The sequence below is a fragment of the Megascapheus bottae genome, chromosome 3, assembly GCF_031878675.1.
Source record: "Megascapheus bottae isolate mThoBot1 chromosome 3, mThoBot2.hap1, whole genome shotgun sequence".
In the NCBI taxonomy this organism is placed as follows: domain Eukaryota; kingdom Metazoa; phylum Chordata; class Mammalia; order Rodentia; family Geomyidae; genus Megascapheus; species Megascapheus bottae.
Window position 1 is genome coordinate 58,943,648 of NC_143511.1, and position 13,444 is coordinate 58,957,091.

General features: G+C 50.5%; 1 protein-coding gene across 2 annotated transcripts; it reads right to left on the reverse strand.

Annotated features, from left to right (window-relative positions):
- Window positions 1-4,212: 4,212 nt before the first annotated feature.
- Window positions 4,213-11,624, reverse strand: Myorg (myogenesis regulating glycosidase). Of its 2 annotated transcripts, XM_090330132.1 has the most exons (3): window positions 11,504-11,624; window positions 7,516-7,575; window positions 4,213-6,795 (listed from the first exon to the last, which is right to left on the reverse strand). In XM_090330132.1, the coding sequence occupies exon 3, from the start codon at window positions 6,724-6,726 to the stop codon at window positions 4,576-4,578; it is 2,151 nt and encodes a 716-aa protein (XP_090186258.1). In that variant the 5' UTR covers window positions 6,727-6,795; window positions 7,516-7,575; window positions 11,504-11,624; the 3' UTR covers window positions 4,213-4,575. The 2 variants fall into 2 exon arrangements, with proteins under 2 accessions (XP_090186258.1, XP_090186257.1); XM_090330131.1 differs by lacking the exon at window positions 7,516-7,575.
- Between the last annotated feature and the right edge of the window lie 1,820 nt (window positions 11,625-13,444).

Sequence of the window (13,444 nt, forward strand, 5' to 3'; positions counted from 1 at the left end):
TCTTTGCTATACCTGGAAGATATGGAGCCCAAGCAAAAATAATCAAAGGTCAGGATTAGGGCTCAGCTTGTGGTCCACAGTGACTATACCTGGGAATCACAGTGGTGTAGTGTGCAGTTGAACCATAGTACAACGAAGAGTCAAATTATGGGCACTGGAGCAGGTAGAGAAAGCAAGTAGCAAGTGGAACAGACTAGGTCTGTGGGCCTGAACAGACTGGACTTAACGAGGGATTGGCCCACAAGACTCAAAGGTTTAGAAAGTGACTGATACCTTGAATTATCTCAGTCACAAAGTATAGTCTGGCTGGGCCTGAACACCTGCAGGGTGTTGCCAGATGATGGTGAAGGCAACTGGGCAAATACTCCTGAAGGCAGTGGTGGCAGATGATTCACCTCTTTGTTTCTGGTTGTTGGAAACAGAAATATGAGGCTGACAATCCTCCCCCTCCCCCCCATACACACACACACCTTCTTTCCCCAGTCATCTAGCTTTTCTAGAAGAGGAATGAAGAATGATGCCAGTTTCCTGCTGCTGCCCCCTTGAGGCTGAGCTATAGATATGCAGCCAGACAGGCTCTGCCTCCTGCCTCTGCTTTTCACCCGGCATCCTGTTGGGGATTGTGTAATAGATTTCTCAACTGGGCAAAGAGGCCCAGGGAAGAATGGTCAGCAGATACAGAGCACAAGGTCATGACCTCTTCCTCTTCTGTAGACTGGGAGCTCCCAGGAACAGGGCCCCCACCATCTTTTCCAGTATCTCCTCTAACTCCACATGGAGCCAAACCAGAGCTTTCCACTTATGACCAAATACCTCCTCTTGGGCTTCTGGGAGGATCATTGAACATGAAAAAGTAAATGATTAGCTTTAGGATTAAAAAGCCAGATTGTTCTTTGGAAGCTGGGGTGTGTACTGAAGAGAGCCAGGGACTCCATAGAAACTCACTGAGCCAAACAATGGCAGGAAAGAAAACCACCAATTACCACTATGTTTTGGGTTGGTGTTTTTTGTTTTTTTCCCCATGTCTAAGTCTGAGCAGACCACTTTTGGCAGGGATGGTTGTACCAGAACAGAAGGCAGTGTTTCTTCAGTGCTTTTCGAAGCATGCTTCTGTGTCCATGAAACAAGCAGAGCTATTAGAAAGATCAGATCTTAGAAGCCCTGAACACAAGAGAGTGGATTCTTCCCACCACCCCCAAGGGACATGATTCAATTTCAGAAAGATTTCCTTGGCTGCTGTGATTAGATTAAAGGGGACAGACTGGAAAGGGGTCACTGAAATAGTTCAGGCTAGAATTGATATGATCTGATGTAGGGTAGTATTGCCAGAGGTCTAACTCTGGAGTTCCTAACTAATCAAATCTAGCCACTCGCTCCAAAACACAAGCAGAAACATGCTGAAAAGCAGGAAAGGAACTTTACTCTACATGACTACTATGATGTCAAGGTGACCAGCATCCCCAGAGACACTGAAATGAGTTCCCAGATGATATAAGCAAGGGACAACAGTGAAGGACAGAGTTAATCAGTTTGGGGCAAATTGTGATCTGGTGTGTGGTCAGGGAGGGCCTTGTCCACCACAAGACAACTGCTGTTACCTTTTTCTGCTCTTATCATGTTTATCCAGTGGCCCTGTTGTGCCTAGAGTGCAAAGTGAACATGAAACAGATGCAAAATGGAGGTAGAGATGCTAAGGTTTTTTTTTTTTAACCCTGTTTTTAGTTAGTCATTGGGCATCTGCAGGCCCAAGTGAAGACTCGGTGCTTTTTAGTATAGTCAGCTTCTAAGTTCTTGTTGTGGTACAAGACAGAAGATGGAAAGACCAACACTGGCCTTGGACTCAGGGAACTAAGAAGGGCCAGAATTCATGGTAAGAATTAGCAAAAAGAGGCTTGGTCTGGAGCCTAAGGAAGAAATCTCTGCTTAGGCCTGAAAAACTACGGGAAAAATTCACATTGATCTCAGAGAGAAGGCTAGGCTAGAGCTCAACCCATTTCTGTGGAGTTAAATAGGAAATCAAGGCAGACTTTGAGAAATAGAGTGACAGAGCCAGTCACAGGTGGTTCACACTGGTATTCCTAGGTACTCAGACTGAGATAGGAGTATTGGAATTTGAAGCCAGTCTTGGCAGAAAAGTCTGTGAAACTCTCTCCAATGAACCACCACCACCACCACCACCAACAACAACAAAGGCTACAGGCATGGCTCAGGTGGTAACATTCGAGTGAATAAGCTCAAGATCAAGAGGCTCTGAGTTTGCCATGGCTACTCAGGACACTGAACCATGTCTGCAGATCATGGTTCGAAGCCAGCCCAGAAACAAAAGTCTGTGAGACTTTTATTTCCAATTAACCACTAGAGAATAGAAAGTGGCACTGTGGCTCAAGTGGTAGAGCTCTAGTGTTGAGTTGAAGAGCTCAGGGACAGCGCCCAGTCCGAGTTCAAGCCCCACAACCGACAAAAGAAAAAAAAAGTGAAACTGAGTTTGAGTCATAATACCAGTACAAAAAGGAGCGGTTGTGGGGGGAGGGAAGGAGAGAGGGAGGATCACAGATTAAGATCTTGGTCACAGGTTTACTACAGTGACCACTCAGTCTTTCCCCGTTATCGCTACAGAATGGAGTACCCTACTGCTATAGATTATCTTCCCACCAATAGCTCATGTGCTGGAGAGGCCAATGAAGAATTATGGCTATGACAAGTCTGCTCAAAACTCCTTGGAGGAGGGTCAGGCTCCTCAGATCCAGATGTTCACAGAGAGACAAACTTTGAATGCATAGATGTGCTGGCAGAAAACAAGTCAGAGCTAGAAAGGGCTGGGAGAACCCCGTTTTAAAGCAAGAAAACAATGAAACAGACTGGCCATAGGTCAAATGATAGTATTTGCCTAGCTAGGTTCTGAGTTCAGTCCCAGTACTGTCCTACCAAAAAGCCCCACAAAAAAAGCAAACAAACAAGAAATAGTATTATAATAGCTACCTTTTATTGAGCACCTACTTTGTGCCAGGCACTTTGCATACATGTGTGCTTATAATTCTCACAATAACCTTGGAGGTAGGCATAATTATCACTTTTACTTATGAAGAAATTGAGGCTCATTGAGATTAAGCAGCTTATTCAAGGTCACACAGCTGGATGAACAATGATAGAATTGCCAGTGGAGGGCTGCGGATGTAACTCAGTGGCTGTAACTCAGTGCTGGCCTAGTATGCTTGTAGCTCTGGGTTCAATTCCTAACACTGGGGAGAAAAAAAGAATTGGCAGTGGAAATGGGAATCTGAAGCCACCTTCCCTCTACCCGTGCTTCCATCAGGAATTTTCCACATTGAAAAAATAAAGAGGGTAGAGAAGTGAAAAAAGATTCCCTAACTCTGAGAATGAGAGTTGGAGGTGATCTTCTTAAGAAAGGAAAATGGCTGAGATGAAAGATTGCCCATTGTATGTATTGGCAAGTGCTCCTGTGTGCTCACTTGCCAAAGCACACACACACCGCTGGCAGAATAAGAACAATGCTCACTTTTAGGCCACACCCAGCATGTGTGCAGAGTGAAACAGATAAGAAACCTTGAAAGAGCTGTTTATTTCCTACCACAGTCCCAGGGAAACCACCCGGGAAGGAGCTTGCGCAACGAAGCCTCAAACCCCTCTGCCCCCTGGCTCCAGGCTTATCTGGCTTCAAGGATGTTGTGTTCTTGTGTTCATTCCACAGATTCAGGAACCTAGGATATCTCTCTCTCTCTCTCTCTCTCTCTCTCTCTCTCTCTCTCTCTCTCTCTCTGACACAGGTGCAGGTGTATGCACACATACCCAAATATAAGCTCTTGAGTTAAGGCACCACATCTTGCCTGCATGGCCCTACAAAGCTGCCTTACAGGCATATCAGGTCCAGGGCTGAGCCCAGATAGGTTAATGCAGTGTTAGGAGTCGCTTTCCACACAACAGAGGGCAACAGTGATCACTCCAGATGGAGCCCAGGCCACTTCTCTGGGAAAGGAGCTCCTGCCTCCTGGTCACTTTTACCCCATCTCGCCGGCTGGAGCGGACGGACCAGATCAACCACAGTTCAGACAAGTTCGGAGAACTCACAGCCTGGCTTCTAACACCAGGATGTATTCTAAATGTGGCAGCGACTATTTTAATCCTTTTAAAAAGGATCATGTTCCCACCTCAGAAAGGTTAGAGATGGCCACAATGACCAGAGGAGGGGTGTGTGTGTGTGTGTGTGTGTGTGTGTGTGTGTAGATTCTCTATATGCTTTAAAAACCAGACTGTGTGAAACAGAATTACAAACAAACAAACAAACCAGACCGGTCTCCTCTGAAAAAGGCTATCTGGCTTCCAGTCACGCGGGGAAGAGGTTTCCGCAGACTGGAGTGAGTGTGGAGGGAAAGGAGCCGGTTAGGAGGCTGCTTCCCAGTCCTCTCTCCAAGCCCCCACCCATGGCTGTGGACTACAACCTGGGTAGCACTTCGTGGGTAGCACAGAGGTGGGGCTTCCTGGTTCAGGTGTGGTGGAGGGTCTGCATGAAGGAAGGATTTAGCTAGGGGCCGTGGGGTTCCCAGGTTCTAGACTGGGTCAGGAGGCCCACGTGAAGTAGGCGACTTCATCCAGGTCTACAGGGTAATCGGTGAGCAGCACGGGCGTCTTGTCGAAGAGCTCCCCCTTGTAGCTGCGCCACTTGCCGGCGGGCAGGTAGACGTCGCGCTCCTGCTTGCCCGGCTCCAGCACGGGCGCCACCAGCAGCGTGTCCCCGATGAGGAACTGGGAGTCGATGCGGTGCGCCGTCTCGTCGCCCGGCGCGATCCACCACAGGGGGCGCACGATGGGGTCGCCGGTATCGGTGACCTCGCCGGCCAGCTCGAGCAAGAGCGGGGCCACCAGCGAGGCCCTCAGGGCGGCGAACTTGTGCGCGATGGCCACGACCTCCGCATCGTACTGCCAGGGCGGGATGGAGAACTGCATGGCGGGCATGAAGGCGGCCACCTCCAACCAGCGCACGTAGAGCTCGCGATCGGGCCACTCGCGGGCGCCCACGGTGCGCTCGGGCACCGCGTTGCCACCCACCATATCGGGCAGGATGAACGGGTAGCCCAGCATGCTGACGGTGAGCACGGCGGGGATGAGCGAGCGCAGCCCCAGGTCGTAGCCCCACAGCGAGTCGCGGTCCACTAGGCGGAAGAAGCAGGAGATGTTCTGTGACTGGTACCCGACGCGGACCTCGGCCAGCGAGAAGAAGGGCAGCGCCATCTCCGTGTATCGCCGGCTCCACACACTGGGATCCGGCAGCGGCTTGTAGGTGCTGAAATCCCGGGGCAGGTAACTGACTTCCCCGGCGTCGAACTTGAAGGACGCCACGGTGTAGCGGGAGCGCAGCCTCCGCAGGTGGCCCTGGAACCACTCGCGGGCCTCGGGGCGCGTGAAGTCCAGCACGGCGCCGATGCCGTTCCACCAGCGCACGAGCGCGGGCAGCCGGCCCGTGGGCTCGCGCACGAACAGCTCACGCTCCACGCCCTCGCCGAAGCGCGACGAGTTGTAGTTGACGAACGGGTGCACCCAGAGCGTGACCTGGAAGCCGGCCTCGCGCAGGCGGCCGAACATGGCGCTGGCGTTGGGGAACTTGGCCTGGTCGAAGTCGAAGTCGCCGTAGGCGGGCGTGTACATGTCGTCGATCTCCAGGTGGCTGCTGTTGAAGCGGTGCTGGCGGATCTGCTGGGCGAAGTGCAGCACCTTGTCCTGATCCACGTCGCGCCCGTACAGCGCCCACGTGGACCAGATCGGATCGCGGAAGGCCTCCGGCGCCGGCACCCTGGACGGCTTGTTAAAGTAGCGCCGTACCATGTACTTGTGGATGGAGGTGACGTCGGAGCCCACGCACACGCGGTAGCTGAGCTCGGGCGCCGCGGGGCGGCCGGCCGCCGGCTTGTAGGGCGTGTCGTGGTACCTGGCTTGCAAGCGCAGGGAGCGCTCCGTGCCGTTCCAGCCCAAGTGGAAGGGCACCGAGTCGTTGACTTTGATGGCCGCCGCGCGCGACGAGAGCCAGTAGCGCTCCAGGATGCCCCCGAAGGCCGCATCCGAAGAATACACGTCGCTCGTGACGAACGGCAGGGGCTCCTGCTGACCGTCCAGGCGGATGGGCCAGTACTGGGTCCTCATCTCCGCGCCGCCGTACCAGTGGGCGGTCGTGTCGCCGAGGAACATGGCGTGCTCCACCGCACGTCCGGCCGCCGCTTCTTCCCAGCGCACGCGGTAGCACATGACCGTGTCTTTGGGCCGCACAGTCTGGATGAAAAAGTGCAGCGGGCGTCCATCGGCCGTGCGGGTGCACCCGAGGATGGCGCCGTCGCGGCTGCAGGAGTCCAGGTCCAGAGCGCCGGATCGGAAGGCCAGGCGGAACACCTGCTCGCCCTTCTGATTGCGGATGGAGAAGCCGCCCCGGTTGAGGTCCAGCAGCTCGGTGCGCAGCCGCTCTGCTTTGCGTAGGGAGGCACTGTAGTAGCACCAGGCCACCACCGCAGCCAGCACCAGCAGCAGCCCCAGGACCGCAGAGCCCAGCATAGGTCTCAGCTCTTTGGTTGGCTTGGGTTTGGCAGGGGAGAAGTTGTCAGGCAGGAAGGTGTACATGGCTGCTGTGGCTGCTGCAGTGGCTTTGGGACTCTGGTGGCCTCCGCGGCCACCACTACGATGGCGGAGAAAGGTGTGGTGGTGCTTCTGAAGGCTCTGGGGCATCAGTCCCCAGCTCTAAGGAAGGCGTAGGCAGTGGTACCACTGGACCAAGCCCATTTGACCTGCTGGTGTCTAAAAAGGGAGGAGAGAGGAAGAAGTGAGCGTTCTGGTCCCATAGCGGCATGATACAGGTGTATGCTGAAGCCAAGGGCTTGACAAATGACAAAGGTGTAGCTTTTACAAGGACAACCTGTGTCATGCTCAGCCTTTCTCCTGGGCCCTAATACCTGCCCAAATGAGTCAGGGCTCAATGAGAATTATAGAATCGAGGGATGATATATTTCTCCCTTTCCCTAGTGGCGAGAAATAAACCTAGAGAAATGTAGGAAGCGGGGCTGGGAGTTTGGCCTAGTGGTAAGAGTGCTTGCCTAGCATGCATGAAGACCCGGGTTCGATTCCTCAGCACCCCACATACATGGAAGAAGTGGCGCTGTGGCTCAAGTGGTAGAGTGCTAGCCTTGAGAAAGCCCAAGGACAGTGCTCAGGCCCTGAGCTCAAATCACAGAACTGGCAAAAAAGAAAAAAAAGGGTAGGAAGCCATCATGGATCATAGGATAACTCAGGCTTCCTTGAAGGGCAAGCAGGGACAGCTGGGCTGAAGAAGGAGGCAACTTACTGTAATGATGGCTAAAAGGAAACTGCCAGGCAGTTCACATAAGAGTTAAATATTTGAGGGAATCAAGCCACCAGCCTGCACCAGATGTAGGTGTGCAGAGAATTTATGGTGGACCTCAGAGGATAAGGAAGTGACTTCAGAGCTGGGGCAGCACTATCTCCAGGTGCACCAGTTACCTGGGTTACAGGTGCTGGGAGGGCTTCTAGGAGGGCCAAGTGCAGTCGTGTACAGTTTACCTCAAGAGAAAACAAAGAGAAAAGGCAATCTTGAGAAAATGAAGAGAACAGGCAACCTAACCCTAAGGCAGACTAAGTGTTGAATTCTACCACCAAGCTACATCCCCAACCTTTCCCCTTCTCACCCTCCCCCCTCCCTTTTTTTGAGACTGGGTCTCTCTATAACAGTTTCACAGACACCTGGCTTCGGGACAAGAAAGACAGCCTATTGCTTTGTTAAAAGTCTCTAGGAGGCTGGGTATGATAATGAACAGGTACAGTCCCAATACTCTGAAGATGGAGGCAAGAGGAAGGGTAATTCAAAGTTAGCTTGAGTTATACATTAAATTCAAGGCCACCTGGAGCTACATAGAATCTGATTCTTAAGTCAGAAGCTAGTGATCACCTGGGATTAAAGACACCTCCAGGCTGGGAGTGTGGCTTAGTGGTGGAGGGGTTGTCTAGCATGCATGAAGCCCTGGGTTAGATTCCTCAGTACCACATACACAGAAAAAGCCGGAAGTGGCTCTGTGGCTCAAGTGATAGTGTGCTAGCCTTAAGCACAGAAAGGCTCAAGGATAGTGCCCAGGCCCCAAATTCAAGTCCCAGGAATGGAAAAAATAAATACGTAGGTAAATAAACAAAGAAACCCAATCATAGGGACTGATTTAGAGAGAGGTAGGGCTAGGTTTCGACATGGCATGAGGGCTGGGACCAGGAATTTGACATGGAAGCCTGCCTTCTCAGATCTGCCCCTTTGTCCTCAAACACTCCTGGTTTTCAACCATTAATCATCAAGTCATTTTCCCTGCCTACATTTCTTCTCTGCCCCCAACACATCTGTGGGTCACCTACTTCCTAGCTCTTAATCACTCACCTACTATCTTGATGCCCCCACCCTAAGTTGAGCACAGCATTTCTCCCTTGTACAATTACAACATTCCTTCAATAGGCCTGCCTGCCCCCCACTTCTTTCCCTCTACTGCCTTTTGCTCATAGAAATCAGTTGATCTTTCTCAAGCACTATTAAACCCATTTATGTTATATGGTACTGAGGAGTTGAACCTAAGTCTTCATGCATCTTAGACATGTGCTCTACCACTAAGTCACATTCCCAGTCCCCAGCTGCCTTTTTTGGCGGGGAAGGAATAGTAGTATTGAGGTGTGAACTCAGGGCCTTGTTCTATGTTTGGCAGGTACTCTACCACACCCCCAAATCATTTTTGCTTTATTTTTCAGATAGGCTCTCAATTTTTTTTTTTTTGGCCAGTCCTGGGGCTTGAACTCAGGGCCTGGGCACTGTCTTTGGACACTTTCTGCTCAAGATTAGTGCTCTGCCATTTGAGCCACAACACTACTTCTGGCTTTTTCTGTATATATGGTACAGAGGAATCAAACCCAGGGTTTTGTGCATGCTAGATGAGCACTCTACCACTAGGCCAAACTCCTGGCCTGCCTTTTTGGGTTTTTTTTGTGCCAGTCCTAGAGATTGAACTCAGAGTCTTGGTGCTGTCACTGAGCTTTTGAGCTTTTTTTACTCAAGGTTATCACTAACCACTTAAGCCACAACTCCATTTCTATCTTTTTTGGTGGTTAACTGGAGATAAGAGTCTCTTGGACTTTGCTGTCCAGGCTGACTTCAAACCCTGACACTCAGATCTCAGCCTCCAGAAGAGCTAGGATTATAAGCATGAGCCAGCGACACATGGCCTCAGCTACTTTTCTGATTCTGTTTTCAACCAGGCCTATGCAGTGACTACCAAGCACTCCCTTTTTAATCTAAATCCTTCAAGCTCCTTGCTTACGGAGATTACACCTACCCAGGCTGGTGGCCTCTTCCATCTACCAGCTCTCCTGAGATGCCCACCATTCCACAGATATGCTAAAGATCCAGAGATGCCTGCAGAGAAACTCAGACTTCAGGGTAGGTGTATGTCTCAATTTGCTGCTGGAGTCCAAAGACTCTTCTAGTCCCAGCCCCGGGGCAGAGTCCAACAAAGAAACAGCACCTTCCAGGTGCACACACAGGCAGACATATTGCTAGCCAGCCGGCTGATGCATTACTACAGGTGGGAGGAAAGAAAGAGAAACTGGCAAACAGTAATTAGCCTCTTCCCAGATGCCAGTGTCTGTCTCTATCCACTTCCAAGGAGATGCTGGAGAACAATTTAGATCCTTCGACCTCCTCCAACTCCCCCATGCAGAATCTATCAAGAATGCCACATGCAGATCAGAACTGTGATCTTAAGAGACAACATACAGCAGCTCCTTTTTCCCCTTCCTAAAGTTGTTTTCTCATTCCTCCCTCACCTCCCTAAGCTTTTAGCTTTTCCTTTTCTCTGTCCTTCAGTCTGGAAGGACTACTATAGGTAGAAAAAAATCCTTTAGAAAATGTAGGCAGTGAGCCAGGAGTTTGGCCTGGTGGTAGAGTGCTTATCTAGCATGCATGAAGCCCTGGGTTCGATTCTTCAGTATCACATACAAAATCCAGAAGTGGCGCTGTGACTTAAGTGGTAGAGCTCTAGCCTTGAGAAAGTCCAAGGCCAAGGATAGTGCTCAGGTCCTGAGCTCAAGCCCAGGATTGGCAAAAAAAAAAGAAAGAAAAGAAAAGAAAGGAGAAGAAAATGTAGGCAGTGACCTATAGCTGCTGTATTCAAAGCCAAGTGGAACCCAAAGACCGTCACCTTAGGGCCCCAGGACAGGTTTGCTTTCCATTTATATTCACTGAAGACAGCCAAGGCTCCATTCTGGCCACTAAGGAAATAAGAGGAGTTCAAATATAAATAGGACAGACTTCCTAATCCTCAGCATTGTCATATGTCAGCCTTATTTTGTGACCCTTGTATTCAGAGGCCGTCTTGCAGACCTCAAAAGTCCTTTCAACAAATATGTCCTATTTATTAACTTTTAGGATTCTAACATTCTTTAATAAAAGAAGCCCATGGACTGGTCACCCATTCTCCTGGGCTATGGCTCTAGTTTTCCAAATGCTATCACAACATCCAATATGGAGTGGCAGAGTTGTTCTATAGTGTCCATTTTTACACCTGACCCAAACAGAAAAAAAAAGAGGAGGTGGGGAGGATACTTGGCTGAAGTCATCTAGGTAACAAATTTGTTTGGATCCAAAATCCTCCTTCTAGTCTCCACAGAATGTGTTGGGAGAAGGGAGACAATATTGTAACCTGGCTGCCTGAATGCAAAGATGGAAGGGTGGGACAGGCTTCCAGATGGGCGTGCTAGTGAGACTTGTCTTTTCTTGGCTGCCAGATTCCAGCACACTAAGAGCTGACAGTGCCAACTGAAAGGGGCAATTTTAATGACATCTGGTACCAGAGCTGTAGGGAGGAACTTATGGTTTAGGCGTTAACAGTTAAGAGACCCCTGTAATCTGCAGCTTCTACCACCACAGGCTAATGCTAGCAGGTGAGGTTTGTGAAACAGGCCTTCTTGGGCTCTCCCTGCAGCCGCATTTTCCCGCTTGACACTCAACCTCAGTCTTGGCTACCAGCCCCTCGTCTCCTTTGAGAGAAAGCCCAGCCCGGCTGTACTGAGAGAGGAGGCCATTCCAAGCAGGGTGAAGCAGACTCGTTTGTGGAACACAGGAGGGGGGTGGAAATGTCAACAGCAATTCGATCCGGCCCATCTCCTTCCCCTGCCCAGGGGACAGAATCAGCAAGGATCGGGTGACTTGAACACTGAGCCCTGAGCCCATACCCTGGAATACTTCCCTACCCACCCTCGGAGCTGCGCCCGACAGCTCTACAGTTCAAAGGGACAGGTGAAGGTCAAGGGACTTGTGGACCTCTGGGGAGCCTCGGGTTCCGAGGAGGCGCTCCGAGGTGTCCAGGGTCACTCCACTCACTCGGTAGGAGCGAAAGTGCAGGGAATCGCATTCCTACTGCAGCTCACTCATCTGTCCCCCGGTCCTCCTGCTAGGCTCACTCACCGAAGTGATGGCGGGGCAAAAGTGGGAATAAAGAGGTCTTCGGGCAGCACCCCTCCACAAGAGTCGGAGTTGAGCAGCCACCGCAAGGCTCCCGGCGCCGGCTGGCTCAGTATTGCTGAGCCCCTCCTCAGGCCCCGCCCCGGTGACTTGGCCACGCCCCCGACGCTCCAATCACCTCTGCCCTGGGACACAAGCTCCGCCCCTCGGCGGCCGCCCCCGCCCAAGCATCACGTGGACATGAGGCTCCACCCCTTTGCACTCTGTCCCCGCCCTGCTCCTCTGCTCCGCCTTTAAAGTTATTGGTTTGCCTCCAGCCAAGTTTCTGCCTTTCCACGAGAGGGCGGGCCCTAGCCCACAGCCTGATGGGAAATGTAGTTCTGGAGGAAGAAGCAACTGCAGAAATACTGAGCGTTTTTCACCTTGAGGCTAGGTCTGGGATGTGTATGCTCCAACTTAGGAGGCAGGTCTGGCCTTTGGATTTCCTTTCCCTTCATGTTTGGGCAAGTGGAGGCTATGTTGGTATAAAGTCACGAGATGTATTTTCTCATGTAGAAAAATAGTCACAGTTTTTTCTGGGAAGGTCTCTATTCCAACTGCAGGGTAGTTTCAGTTAAAATCTTGGAGCTGGGCGCAGTGGCTCACGCCTGTAATCCTAGCTACTCAGAAGGCTGAGATTCAAAGCGAGCCCAGGCACAAAAGGACCAGAGACTCTTATCTAGAAAATAGGAAGTGGGGGCTGGATCTTTGGAAGAGCTGAAGAGCTCAGGGACAATGCCTAGGCCTCATGACCCCTACCCCCCGCCCCCACAAAGTCCCCATGGAGGAAGCTTGTCCATTTAAATGGTCAGTGATCTAAGCTGTTAGTTCTCACTAAACCAGACCAGAAGTGTCTGAGGTTAAGGATTCAGAAGGCTGGATTGTGTTCAGCATTTTATAACGTCCGCTCCTCTGTAATTTATTTAGGCTCCAGCCCAGCCTCCTAGTGACACCCAGCACATAAGATTACATGCTTATAATCTTAGCACTCAGGCAACTGAGTTTGAAACCAGCTTTAGCTGCATAGAAAGACTATGAGAAGAGAAAAGAGAAGAGAATGATTTTTGTGTTGGAGAGGTGGGTGTGTGCCTCCATACCACTTCCAGTGGAGTGAAGGGTTGTGTAAAACTAAAGTTTCATGTCTTTAATAGAGAAGGGAGCATAGCGAAGATCCTAGAGATTCCTGAACAACTTGCCCTTTGCTCTCTTGAACAGAGAAACGGGGTTGTTTCACAATTGGCTTTTCTTTTTCTTTTTTTTTCTTTCTTTTTTTTTTTTTTTGGTCAGTCATGGGGCTTGAACTCTGGGTCTGTGTGCTGTCTCTGAGCATTTCATCTCAAGGCTACTGCCCTGCCCTTGAGCAGGTTTTTTTTTTTTTTTTTTTTTTTTTGCCAGTCCTGGGCTTGAGCTCAGGGTCTGAACACTGTCCTTGGATTGGATTTTATTTTGCTCAAGGCTACCACTTGAGCCTCAGAGCCACTTCCGGCTTTTTTTCTATGTATGTGATACTGAGGAATCAAACCCAGGTCTTCGTGCATGCTAGGCAAGCACTCTACCACTAGGCCAAACTCCCAGCCCCATCACTTCCGGTTTTCTAATGGTTAATTGAAGATAAGCGTCTCACAGACTTTAGTGCCCATGCTGGCTTTGAACCTTAATCCTCAGATCTTAGTCTCCTGAATAGGTAGGATTTCAGGCATGAGCCACCATGCTTGGCTTAAGAAATGTAATTTTTTTTTTTTTTTTTTTGCCAGTGCTGGGGCTTGGACTCTGTGTCTGAGCACTGTCCTTGGGCATTCCTCAAAGCTAGTGCTTTACCACTTGAACCACAGCACTACTTCTGGCTTTTATGTGGTATGGAGGAATCGAACCTTTGTCTTCATGAATGCTAGGCAAGCACTCTAC